The 14,773-nt window shown below is 37.2% G+C and overlaps 1 protein-coding gene across 1 annotated transcript in view; it reads right to left on the reverse strand.

Annotated features, from left to right (window-relative positions):
* The window catches only part of MLIP (muscular LMNA interacting protein), a 112,120-nt gene that overhangs the window by 21,178 nt on the left and 76,169 nt on the right, over nucleotides 1-14,773 (reverse strand). The window contains 1 exon segment of the mRNA XM_024766048.1: nucleotides 11,759-11,887. Coding sequence (XP_024621816.1) covers nucleotides 11,759-11,887 — 129 coding nt within the window.

Raw genomic sequence — 14,773 nt, forward strand, 5'->3', positions numbered from 1 at the left:
GAAATCTTAAAGCAATAATAATAAAAATAATGATAAATAAATAAATAATAAATGGGAGAGATAAAAGCCTAAGTTTGACGAAGAGCTCCTATATGATTATATCCTGGAAGAAAAAGTAAATATTGTCTCTATAGGAAAATTTCTTTAACATTAAAAAGTTTATTGTGTTGATAAATTATCTATTACATATCATACATAACCTGTATATGATAAATTGTCTATTACCTATTACATATAGAGGAAGGGAAGAAGGGGGGAAGGAAGGAAGGCAGGAAGGAGTAGGGAGGGAGGGACAGAGGGAGTAAGGGGAAAAGATGAAGAGAAAAACTCACAAGGATTTCATTACTTGAATAATCAAAAACAACCTGGTAACAGTTGGAGAAGCCAAATCTCTGGTCTTAACTCTTCCAAAAGAAATGTAACCCTGCAAGCAATTTTGATTCTCTTCCCTCAAAACTATTCAGTAAACCACTTAATCATTTCTACATCTAAAAATGTTGAACATTTTAAACTGAAAAAATTTCTTGATAAAAGGTTAGCAATGATAAAAAGATAATTTTATGACAAAGAGATTGAGCCATCTTGATTGAGAAACAAATGTTGAAAAGGTAGCAACTTGTGACAAAGCCAGTAGTCATTCATAATAAAAGGCAATATTATCTAGTTCACCTTTTAACAAAGGTGTTTGCTCTATAATTGTAACACATGGGTGATAAGGAAGTGCAGGTGAAGGTCACAGTAAAAATATAATCTGATGTATATATGTCCATGCCACTCTCTCACTTTGTCACAGCTACATATATACACTACCAAATGTAAAACAGATAGTTAGTGGAGTTGAAAGTCAAACAGATAGTTTGGTTGGGAAGTCAGATGTCTAAGAAAACTCAGAAGAAAAGAAAGAATGTAAATACTACAATAAAGAAAATTCCCTGTAATTACCCGTTTACATTCTCTTTGGTGTGAAGGACACTCGTTAAATGGTCATTTTCACACAAAAACATGCTCTTTTCCCTATTGAAGCAAATTAGGAGGAAAATAAAATTTAAGAGGCATACATGCTGGAAAGCACTATTTCTCATTTTAACAAAAAGAAAAAATGAAAATATTTCCAGGAAAATGAGATGAAACTACAATACAACCCCCTTTCAATTCTGTCCACAATATTTTTATACATTTTTCTAGGGCTTCAAGAGAGAAATGACATACCTAATATCATGGGTTGAATTACTAATTTATAAAGAATGAGAGAAAAATATTTTATACCACATTTTATATAACTGAGGTTAGCAATTGCTTTTTCTATTAAGTTGAGACTCTTCAGTGCAGAAATCACTTTTGTCTAATTAAATACATTAAATGACCAGAAAGCAATCAGTATATTTTGCAAACTCACGAGTAGTCAGATAAACAAAACACCATTCCTCTTTTTGGTATCTTCATTTTAATTAGTGAATTGATTTTCTAAGCTTCTATGTCTTCTGGATGCCCATTTGTCCAATCAGTTCTATTAGTTATTTAACTCTGCCTTTAGTTATCAATAGAACTATGCCTCAAAGTACATCACCATAGTTTTATATCCATAGGTGGAGTGTAAGGATATTTTGTAAGAACTCAAAAGGACCACAAATTGATATAATAATGGATTGAAAGGTAATTTCAGAGAAGCATAAACTTCATTCTGAAATGTCTTTGTTTAAAAATCCATCTAATATAGAATGATGAGAGGAGACCTTCAAGATGGCAGAGGAGTAAGACATGGAGATCATCTTCCTCCCCACAAATACATCAAAACTGCATCTACATGTGGAACAACTTCTACAGAACACCTACTGAACGCTGGCAGAAGACCTCAGGCTTTCCGAAAGGCAAGAAACTCCCCACATACATGGGTAAGGCAAAAGAAAAAGGAAAAAACATAGATGAAAGAAGAGGGACAGGACCTGCACCTCTGGGAGGGAGCTGTGAAGGAGGAAAAGTTTCCACACACTAGGAAGCCCCTTCACTGGAGGAGACAGGGGCTGGGTGGGTGCGAAGATTTGGAGCCACGGAGGAGAGTGCAGCAACAGGGTACACAGAACAAAGCAGAGAGATTCCCGTACAGAGGATCAGTACCGACCAGCACTCACCAGACTGAGAGGCTTGTCTGCTCACCCACTGGGGTGGGAGGTGGCTGGGAGCTGAGGCTCTGGCTTCAGAGGTTAGATCCCAAGGAAAGGAATGGTGTTGGCTGCATGAACACCACCTGAAGGGGGTTAGTGTGCCACAGCTAGCCAGGAGGCAGTCCAGGAAAAAGTCTGGAACTGCCTAAGAGGCAAGAGACCATTGTTTCAGGGTGTATGAGGAGAGGGGATTCAGAGCACTGCCTAAATGAGTTCCAGAGACAGGCACAAGCTGTGGCCATCAGCGTGGACCCCAGAGATGGGCAGGAAATGCTAAGGCTGTGGCGGCAGTCACCAAGAAGCCTATGAACAAACACAGGTCACTATCAACACCTCCCCTCCTGGGAGCCTGTGCGGCCCACCACTGCCAAGGTCCTGTGATCCAGGGAGAACTTCCCCCAGAGAATACATGGCATGCCTCAGGCTGGTGCAACGTCATGCCGACCTCTGCTGCAGCAGGCTCACCCCGCATTCCATACACCTCCCTCTCTCGGGCCTGAGTGAGCCAGAGCCCGCTAATCAGCTGCTACTTTAACCTCATCCTGTCTGGGCAAGAACAGATGTCCTCAGGCGACCTACAGGCAGAGTCTGGGCCAAATCCAAAGCTGAACCCCAGGAGCTGTGCGAACAAAGAAGAGAAAGGGAAATTTCTCCCAGCATCCTCAGGAGCAGCGGGTTAAACTTCCACAATCAACTTGATGTACCCTGCATCTGTGGAATACCTGACTAGACAAAGAATCATCCCAAAATTGAGGTAGGGGACTTTGTGATCAACTGTAGCCTTGGGGTTTGCTTTCTGCATCTAATTTGTTTCTGGTTTTATGTTTATCAGAATTTAGTATTTAGAGTTTATTATAATTGGTAGATTGTTTTATTGATTTGGATGCTTTCTTCCTCCTGTTTATATATATATATTTTTTGCTTTTTCTCTTTTTCTGAGTGTGTATGTGTATGCTTCTTTGTGTGATTTGTCTGTATAGCTTTGCTTTTACCGTTTGTCCTAGGGTTCTGTCTGTTGTTGTTTTTTTTTCTTTGTATAGGTTTTAGTGCTTGTTATCATTGGTGGATTTGTTTTTTGGTTTGGATGTTCCCTTCATTCTTTCTTTCCTTTTTTTAAAATTACTTTTTAATTTTTTTTTAATTTTTAATATTTTTCATTTTAATAACTTTATTTTATTTCTTTCTATCTTTTTTCTCCCTTTTCTTCTGAGCCATGTGACTGACAGGGTCTTGGTGCTCGGGGCAGCTATCAGGCCTGTGCCACTGAGGTGGGAGAGTCGAGTTCAGGACATTGGTCCACCAGAGACCTCCTGGCTCCAAATAATATCAAACGGCGAAAGCTCTCACAGAGATCTCTGTCTCAATGCTAAGACCAACCTCCACTCAACGACCAGCAAGCTACAGTGCTGGACACCCTATGCCAAACAACTAGCAAGAAAGGAACACAATCCCACCCATTAGCAGAGAGGCTGCCTAAAATCATAATAAGGCCACAGACACCCCAAAACACACCACCAGACGTGGACCTGCCCACCAGAAAGACAAGATCCAGCCTCATCCACCAGAACACAGGCACTAATCCCCTCCTCCAGGAAGTCTCCAGAAACCACTGAACCAACCTTAGCCACTGGGGGCAGACACCAAAAACAACAGAACTACAAACCTGAAGTGGGCAAAAAGGAGACACCAAACACAATAAGTTAAACAAAATGAGAAGACAGAGAAACACACAGTAGATGAAGGAGCAAGATAAAAACCAACAGACGAAACAAATAAAGAGGAAAGAGGCAGTGTACCTGAAAAAGAATTCAGAGTAAGAATAGTAAAGATGATTCAACATCTTGGAAATAGAATGGAGAAAATACAAGAAATATTTAACAAGGACCTAGAAAAACAGAAAGCAAACAAACAATGATGAACAACACAATAAATGAAATTTAAAACTCTCTAGAAGGAATCAGTAGCAGAATAACTGAGACAGAAGAATGGATAAGAGACTGGGAAGAAAAAATAATGGAAATAACTACTGCAGAGCAGAATAAAGAAAAAAGAATGAAAAGAATTGAGGACAGTCTTAGAGACATCTGGGACAACTTTAAATGCACTAACATTCAAATTATAGGGGTCTCAGGAAAAGAAGAGAAAAAGAAAGGGACTGAGAAAATATTTGAAGAGATTAGAGTTGAAAACTTCCCTAATATGGGAAAGGAAATAGTCAATCAAGTACAGGAAGCACAGAGAGTCCTGTACAGGAAAAATCCAAGGAGAAACATGCCAATACACATATTAATCAAACTGTCAAAAATTAAATTCAAAGAAAACATATTAAAAGCATCAAGAGGAAAAAAACAAATAACATAAAAGGGACTCAGCAAAAAATCTGCAAGCCGGAAGGGAGTGGTAGGACATGTGGTAAAGGGAAAAACCTACAACCAAGAATACTCTACCCAGCAAGAATCTCATTGAGATTTGACAGAGAAATTAAAACCTTTACAGAAAAGCAAAAGCTAAGAGAATTCAGCCCCACCAAACCAGCATTACAACAAATGCTAAAGGAACTTCTCTAGGCAGGAAACACAAGAGAAGGAAAAGACCTACAATAACAAACCCAAAACAATTAAGAAAATGGTAATAGGAACATACATATCGATAATTACCTTAAATGTAAATGGATTAAATGCTCCAACCAAAAGACATAGACTGGCTGAATGGATACAAAATAAGACCCATATATATGCTCTCTACAAGACACCCACTTCAGACCTAGGGACACATACAGACTGAAAGTGGGGGGATGGAAAAAGATATTCCATGCAAATGGAAATCAAAAGAAAGCTAGAGTAGCAATTCTCATATCAGACAAAATAGACTTTAAAACAAAGACTATTACAAGAGACAAAGAAGGACACCACATAATGATCAATCCAAGAAGAAGGTATAACAATTCTAAATATTTATGCACCCAACATAGGAACACCTCAATACATAAGGCAAATGCTAACAGCCAAAATGGGAAATCGACAGTAACACAATCATAGTAGGGGACTTTAACACACCATTTTCACCAATGGACAGATCATCCAAAATGAAAATAAAGAAGGAAAAACAAGCTTTAAATGATACATTAAACAAGATGGACTTAATTGATATTTATAGGGCATTCCATCCAAAAACAACAGAATACACTTTCTTCTCAAGTGCTCATGGAACATTCTCCAGCATAGATCATATCTTGGGTCATAAATCAAGCCTTGGTAAACTTAAGAAAATTGAAACCGTATCAACTATCTTTTCTTACCACAATGCTATGAGACTACTTAACAATCACAGGAAAAAATCTGTAAAAACTACAAATACGTGGAGGCTAAACAATACAATACTTAATAACCAAGAGATCACTGAAGAAATCAAAGAGGAAATCAAAAAATACCTAGAATCAAATGACAATGAAAACACGATGACCCAAAACCTATGGGATGCAGCAAAAGCATTTCTAAGAGGGAAGGTAAAAGCAATACAATCCTACCTCAGGAAACAAGAAACATCTCAAATAAACTACCTAACCCTACCCCTAAAGCAATTAGAGAAAGAAGAACAAAAAACCTGCAGTTAGCAGAAGGAAAGAAACCACAAAGATCAGATAAGAAATAAATGAAAATGAAATGAAGGAAATGATAGCAAAGATCAATAAAACTAAAAGCTGGTTCTTTGAGAAGATAATCAAAATTGATAAACCATTAGCTAGACTGATCAAGAAAAAAGGTAGAAGACTCAAATCAATAGAATTAGAAATGAGAAAGGAGAAGTAACAACTGACACCACAGAAATAGAAAAGATCATGAGAGATTACTACAAACCACTATATGCCAATAAAATGGACAACCTGGAAGAAATGGACAAATTCTTAGAAAAGCACAACCTTCTGATACTGAACCAGGAAAAAATAGAAAATATAAACAGACCAACCACAAGCACTGAAATAGAAACTGTAATTAAAAAGCTTCCAACAAACAAAAGCCCAGGAACAGATGGCTTCACAGGTGAATTCTATCAAACATTAGGAGAGAGCTAACACCTATCCTTCTCAAACTCTTCCAAAATATAGCAGAATGAGTTGCCCCCAAACTCATTCTATGAGACCACCATCACCCTGATACCAAAACCAGATGAAGATGTCACAAAGAAAGAAAACTACAGGCCAATATCACTATTGAACATAGATGTAAAAATCCTCAACAAAATACTAGCAAACAGAATCCAACAGCACATTAAAAGGATCATGTACCATGATCAAGTGGGCTTTATCTCAGGAATGCAAGGATTTTTCAGTATACGCAAACCAATCAATGGAATAAACCATATTAACAAATTGAAGGAGAAGAATCATATGATCATCTCAACAGATGTAGAAAAAGCTTTCCACAAAATTCAACACCCATTTATGATAAAACTCCTCCAGAAAGTAGGCATAGAGGGAACTTATCTCAACATAATTAAGGCTGTATATTGACATATGTGACAAACCCACAACCAACATCATTCTCAATGGTGAAAAACTGAAGCCATTTCCTCTAAGATCAGGAAACCTCTCACCACTATTATACAGCATAGTTTTGGAAGTTTTAGCCACTGCAATAAGAGAAGAGAAAGAAATAAAAAGAATACAAATCAAAAAAGAAGAAGTAAAGTTGTCACTGTTTGCAGATGACATGATACTATACATAGAGAATCCTAAAGATGTCACAAGAAAACTGCTAGAGCTAATCAATGAATTTGGCAAAGTAGAAGGGTACAAAATTTATGCACAAAAATCTCTGGCATTCCTATACACTAATGATGAAAAATCTGAAAGAGAAATTAAGGAAACACTCCCATTTACCACTGCAACAAAAAGAATAAAATACCTAGGAATAAACATACCTAAGGAGGCAGAAGACCTGTATGCAGAAATCTATAAGACACAGATGAAGGAAATTAAAGATGATACAAACAGATGGAGAGATATACCATGTTTTTAGAATGGAAGAATCAACATTGTGAAAATGACTATACTACCCAAAGCAATCTACAGATTCAATGCAATCCCTATCAAACTACCAAAGGCATTTTTCACAGAAGTAGAACAAAAAATTTTACAATTTCTATGGAAACACAAAAGACCTCAAGTAGAAAAAGCAATCTTGAGAAAGAAAAACAGAGCTGGAAGAATCAGGCTCCCTGACTTCAGACTATACTACAAAGCTACAGTAATCAAGAGAGTATGGTACTGGCACAAAAACAGAAATATAGATCAATGGAATAGGATAGAAAGCCCAGAGATAAACCCACACACATATGGTCACCTTACTTTTGATAAAGGGTGCAAGAATATACAGTGGATAAAAGATAGCCTCTTCAATAAGTGGTGCTGGGAAAATTGGACAGCTACATGTAAAAGAAAGAAATTACAACACTCCCTAACACCATACACAAAAATAAACTCAAAATAGATTAAAGACCTAAATGTAAGGCCAGACACTATAAAACTCTTAGAGGAAAACATAGGGAGAACACTCTGTGACATAAATCACAGCAAGATCCTTTTTGACCCATCTCTTAGAGAAATGGCAATAAAAACAAAATAAACAAATGGACCTAATGAAACTCAAAAGCTTTTGCACAGCAAAGGAAACCAAAGGAAGACGAACAGACAACTCTCAGAATGGGAGAAAATATTTGCAAATGAGGCAACTGACAAAGGATTAATCTCCAAAATTACAAGCAGGTCATGCAGCTCAATATCAAGAAAACAAACAACCCAATCCAAAAATGGGCAGAAGACCTAAATAGACATTTTTCCAAAGAAGACATACAGATTGCCAACAAACACATGAAAGGATGCTCAACATCACTAATCATTAGAGAAAGGCAAATCAAAACTACAGTAGGCATCACTTCACACCAGTCAGAATGGCCATCATCAAAAAATGTACAAACAGTAAATTCTGGAGAGGGTGTGGAGACAAGGGGACCCTCTTGCACTGTTGGTGGGAATGTAAATAGATATAGCCACTATGGAGAACAGTATGGAGCTTCCTTAAAAAACTAAAAATAGAACTACCATATGACCCAGCAATCCCACTACTGGGCATATACCCTGAGAAAACCATAAGTCAAAAAGAGTCATGTACCACAATGTTCATTGCAGCTCTATTTACAATAGCCAGGAGATGGAAACAGCCTAAGTGTCCATCGAGAGATGAATGTTTAAAGAAGATGTGGTACATGTATACAATGGAATATTTCTCAGCCATAAAAAGAAACGAAATTGAGTTATTTATTGTGAGGTGGATGGACATAGTGTCTGTCATACAGAGTGAAGTAAGTCAGAAAGAAAAAAACAAATACTGCATGCTAACACATATTATGGAACTTAAAAAAAAAAAACAAAAAAACATGTTTCTGATGAACCTAGGTTCAGGACAGGAATAAAGACACAGATGTAGACAATGGACTTGAGGACATGGGGAGGGGGAAGATTAAGCTGGGATGAAGTGAGAAAGTGGCATGGACTTTTGTATACTACCAAATGTAAAGTAGATAGCTAGTGGGAAGCAGCCGCATAACATAGCGAGATCAGCTCAGTATTTTGTGACCACCTAGAGTGGTGGGATAGGGAGGATGGGAGGGAGATGCAAGAGAGAGGATTTATGGGGATATATGTATATGTATAGCTGATTCACTTTGTTATAAAGCAGAAACTAAGACACCATTGTAAAGCAGTTATACTCCAGTAAAGTTGTTAAATTAAAAAAAAAAAAAATAGAATGATGCTTCCTGGCCTATGCCATTTTGATGTAAAAGTTGTTGATTAATAAGTTTCAATTACTTGATTAAGCATTTGGTTTCAAACTTTGCTTTTAGTGCTCAGGGGCTATCTCCAGGCAACTTTTCAGTTCATTATAAGTTCAAAAGTCTGCCTGGTTGTACCTTCTTATGCTACAGTAAATACATTTTTGTCTTGTCTCATCATCTTTGGTGTGTAACTTTTTGTAACAGAGTTTTGAAATCATATTTTATGGCAGTGAAGCTTCTAGGGGAAATTCATGGACTTAACAATCCTATCCAACATCTCCTGTCATGTGGGACTGTCCCCAGGACAGGGCAGATCAGTGAATGTGAGGTGTTTCAGTTTGGCTCAACTGTCAGGCTAAAGAATTTCCCATTACATGGATGGATGGTGAGATCAACTGAGTTTAGAACCATTCAATTTATTCTGTGGCAGCAGCAAAAGAGAACGCAATAGCGACCAGAACTGAATTTGAGTTAAGTTCTGATGAAGTAGCCATGCTGAGATCATAAATTGTTATTACTCAATTCATTATTTAAGGAGCTTTCAGCATTTATGCTTGTGAGCTGTCTTTTGTATCTGCCTCCATTGCAGATTTTGGCCACAATGAAGTGGTGGTTATAGCTCCATGTAGAGGCCAGTTGATAGTATATGCAGCTTCCCAGTTTCCTAGTATATTCATTTTTCCTCTCCTGCAAGGTCAATGAATAAGATCAGGGAAGGTCTGGAATTCACTTTTAAGTGCTCTGCTAGACTTCTTTCAATTCTGACAGTCTGCTGACACAGAAGTTGGGATATACACAAGAATAAACTGATTGAAAGAAAATATAAATAAGTCTATGCACCACGAAAATACTTGCAGAAGAGCTCAAATTTTCTACAAATTATCTGAAAATACATAGGTTTATGGTGTACATAAACAGAGCTTTAAACTTGTTGTATAGTCAGGAAAAGCTATGAAAAGAACTGGCAACTCCTTTTAATGAAAAGAATTTCTTACAGTGGAAAATAGAGTTTATCATTCCAGAGGACAATAAATTGTGATAAATTATAGTTAGGTTAACTTGACATTCTACAAAGAATCTTGTTTAAGGTAAAATGCATGAATTTAAAATTATACTAATACAAAAGAACAAAATTTTTATTTTACAGAATTAGATCATATTTGAAGAATATGTTGCATGGATAATATGTGAAATTTATTTTAACTGTTGGCATTTTTGTCATATAATACTAGATTACTTTTATAAATTTTTATAATAATCCCATACTGTCTAAAATGTCACATTAAGCCTCTAAAATATCAGTGTCATATAAGCAATAGATATATAATGAATATTTTCATTGATGATGGAAATATGCCTTCCAAACAGGAATTTCCGTTTCTTTTATGTGCAGATTTAGTGAACACACCTTATATATCAATAAGATTTCCCTATTTAATTTAATTAATTAAGGGCTCCCTTTTATTCTATAAAATGAGAATAATTGCCTCTAATTATCATTTTCAATGATATTAGTGTCTCCTAAAAATGCTTAACTTATTGAAATCCTATCAGTCTTCACAAAGTATATATAAATAAGCAGAAAACATTATCATCTCCATTTTATAAATAAAAACTGTAGCTAAGCATGAGAAAGTATTTATAATGAACTTTTTCAAGGCTTTTAGCCTACTCACAGTTCTTAGATTTTAAATAACCCAGATTTTAGAATTTGAAGGATCCTTAAAAAGTACCTCTTCTGAATGCCTCATTTTATGCGTTAAGACACAAACTGGGTGAGATGAAATAACTTGCTCAGTGTCATAGAGCTAGTATAATACGAGACAAGATATTTCTTATGTTTCACAAATATGACCATAATTTCTATTTTCAAGAATATTGTTAGTTATCATTTTCCAGCTGAACTTTAAAAAGAGTATAGCACCTTACATTCTTTTGCAAGTCTATTCTATTATAGATTACCAAATGTGGTGGTGATCTTGCACATCCTGGTTGTACCCACAAAGGTTTCTGGATTGCTTGCATTGCTGAAGCATGTAATAATGTTTGAGATATAAAATATATAACCCATGTCGCTTTGTTGCATTTGAAGAAGACAAATAAGGATGTAAGGTTTCCCTTTGAGATAATTTATGAAATTTTATATTGCATAAATGTGTATTTTCATGTTTTTCCTGAATATCTTATAAAGCACCATCAACAACCTTCCATTATACCTTCTTCAACATATAGGATATATAAGGGGAAGATAGTATACCTTTTTTGCACATAAACCGAAAAAACAATGATGCCTTAAAAAAACTTAAGCCCTTATTCCCTATCTAGTAACACTCAATCTAGGGTATCACATCATCTCTATTACGTTGATATGAATCCAAGCAATAGATCTTCTGACTAATATACCAAACCTAAAGCATTGCATTGCTTCAAAAGGAAGCAGGATTTTAGAACTAAGACTGCAGCACCTGTATGACCATTTAATCAGTGACTCCATGATGCTTTATAGGAAGTAATATCTTGTTCCCCAAAACAATACAAACAATAGGTAGAAAAATTTTAGGAAAAAGCATTTAAATACTTCAAAATATCATCCTGAAAATACTTAAGAATTGTTTTATTATGTAAAAAAATAGATCTTTTTTATTACTAAGGATATTCCAATCACAAACATTTTCTTGCACACACCATATTCATAGAGGCATCTCTATGTTTTGTACAGTTATTTATCCAAATATCAAAGACTTTCTCATATGCACACTCACCTGATCAGAAAAGAAGTCACTGTGCTCTTCCAGGTATTTACTGAAAGGGTTGGGTTCATAGACTTCCTCCTCTTTTCTCAGTAATATTTTGGATTTTACAGGTACGGGGCGAATTACTCCAGGCTTCGTCTTCATGAATATCAAATTTTTAAAAAATAAAGGAAAAAATACTATTAAAATGAATACATAGGAATATTAAGTCATTCATATATTCTCACAGCAATTTTTTTTGTTTTCAAATTATTTTATAAATACATAAAAACAGCTAGAAATCAAATGATTTTTAACTAATGTAACTAGTTATAGTTACCTGTTACAGCACAATCAACTCATTAAGATCTACTATTATGACGTTCAAAATGCAAAAACATCTTCCTTTATCTAGTCAAACATGTTCCTATGTCCTTGCCAGTGTATTCAGTCAATAAATATTTCATTTGACAAATATTTATTGAGAGCATCCTCGGTGCCAGACAGCGTACTCATTTGGGGCATGATAGTATAGACAAATCTAGGACAATTCAGCAAGCCCAAAACAACTTTCATTTTCTGGAAAGCCTAAAATCCCAGAAGCCATGTTCAGACTGTGTATGATGAAACCAAGGGTGGCTTTCTGACACAAGGGGATGGGGGCTGGGTAGCAAACAGATATTCTCTTCCATGAATATGGAACACTGCTTTAAACTGCTCTGCGGCCATGCTGGGAGACTGAAATTATAATACGTGGATTTGGGAGCTATGGGAAAGACTTAATCTGCCATAAAAGCAGATCTGATGAGATCAAGAAAAATACAGCAAAGTGTATGGAGAAGAGACACACTTGAGGGCTTTCCAGAATTGAATTCCAAAACATTCCTGGGACCCAGCTGAATTTCTTCTCTGAGGCTTCCTAAGATTTTCCTTTTCTTTTACACAAAATTCTCTTTTTTTTTTTCCAACTCAGGTTGACTTCTATAACTTGCAATCAAAAGAGTTTGAGTGAATAGACCAGTCATTTCAGATTCATGGATTTGTACCCAATGTCAGTCTGACGAGAGAGAGAGAGAGAGGAATCTAGTTTGGGGCAATTTCAAAATGATGTTTCACAAACACCAAAATCTCATTACACTGTAAAATGTCACAAAATGATTGATAAGTTTACAAAAAAACATCCCAAACAAGAATTCAGTAAAAAGTTGTGATGCTTTTTCTGTTTGAGCATTTTGCTGTAATCATTCTTCTCAAGCCCATTTCCTTTCAGAAAATAGTAAATTAGCTCTCCTCAGTCTGTGCTGATGCTCTCGAATTAAGCCTTAAGGGAGGACATCTATCTCTCTGCCCTATAAGCCACCCATTATGTTTTGAGTCTTGAATAAATGCCACTCTGCAATATTTTTTTCAACCCATATTTTCCCAGCTGGCTTTCATATCTATGCCAACTGGGGGAATAAAGATTGAGAAAAAAATCTCTATCTTCCCCAGGCAGGGAAATATCTCCCACTTAAGAAACTCTGATTTCTCTCCAGGGGAAAAGATGAGCAAGTAACAACCAGTTATGCATGACATCACACAGTTGAGTATACATATGAGAGTAATATCCTCCAATGAACTCAGCACGAGAGGAAAGCTCAAGCAGGTGCTGATTTCTACAGCCACCTGTCATAGGGAGACGCCTGATACCTGGGTCATGATCCGAAACTGTCCAGATTTCCTGTCTCTCTTTTCCACGTGACTTCCTGTTTCATTTCTCCTTCCTGCTGCTCCTACTCTTGTACCTTCTCTCCTGCTCCTTTGGGAAGCAGGCAATCAGTACAACTCCGGTACTCAGGGCTTACCAGTTTCTAAAACCAACACGGAAGTTTAGAAACTAAACTTGGCGGCACCAGCAAAAAGATGAAAGCAGAGGGAAGAAACCTGACCAGAAGCACTTGATATGCTGTGAGAATCCCCCTGCCAGAGAAACTTGATGCCCTGGTTCCTGCATTGCTAGCAGGTGGATGTTTTGGGTCATCCTGGCCTGGAAACTTCCACTCAGATCATCTGTCTCGGGATCATCATCCTCCAGGGTGAATCCAGAAAAGGCAGTCCTCTGGTTGGCTGGATATCAAGTAGCTTTAATATCAGAATCAGTTACTGACCCTTCATGCTTATTTCTCTGCCAGGTTTGATGCTTTTTTTTGCTATGAATTTCCTGGATTTGATAGTTGTCTGGCAATTGAACAAGGATTCTTTCCCTATTTCCTCTATTTCCACCTGCTCTTTTCTTGGACTCTGTGTTCCTAGGCTTTGGTCTACCTGAAATCCCTGAATTTTCCTCATTCTAGTTTGCTTATTTGGTCTCAGTACAGTTGCCCCAATTCTTCCATTATATTCATTACTTCTTTCCTTAGTCCTGTTTTTATTCCTGCACCATAACTTGCTGTCACTTACCAGCCAGCATTTCATGGACAGGGAAGCCAACTCCAGGCAAAGGAAGACTAAACATAGTTTGCCTTTGACATTGTTCACACTTCCTCCTATAACCTTTTTTTTGCAGTACGCGGGCCTCTCACTGTTGTGGTCTCTCCCGCTGCGGAGCACAGGCTCCGGACGCACAGGCCCAGCAACCATGGCTCACGGGCCCAGCCGCTCCGTGACATGTGGGATCTTCCCGGACTGGGGCACGAACCCGTGTCCCCTGCATCGGCAGGCGGACTCTCAACCACTGCGCCACCAGGGAAGCCCTGCCCTATAACCTTTAACCATACCCTTCACACCTAACTGTGTCTCGGCCTTTGGTCAAATTGAAACTCAAACCTTGTTGGCCCAATTCTGAGCCTCATGTACTCTCCATAAACCATGGTACACTGATCAATCCTGTTTATGGCAGCCTCTACACCTTGCTCATACCATTCCACGTGCTTTGAAACCAGCCTCAAAACACTTGAGGATTCATTGCAGATAATGACATCATCATTATCCCGTAGACCCAGATTCCATATCTTACAGGCACTACATTCAATATTTTAAATTGATTATCTCATCAATTCCTTATCA

Source organism: Neophocaena asiaeorientalis, unplaced genomic scaffold (assembly GCF_003031525.2).
Source record: "Neophocaena asiaeorientalis asiaeorientalis breed wild unplaced genomic scaffold, Neophocaena_asiaeorientalis_V1.1 scaffold46, whole genome shotgun sequence".
Lineage (NCBI taxonomy): Eukaryota > Metazoa > Chordata > Mammalia > Artiodactyla > Phocoenidae > Neophocaena > Neophocaena asiaeorientalis.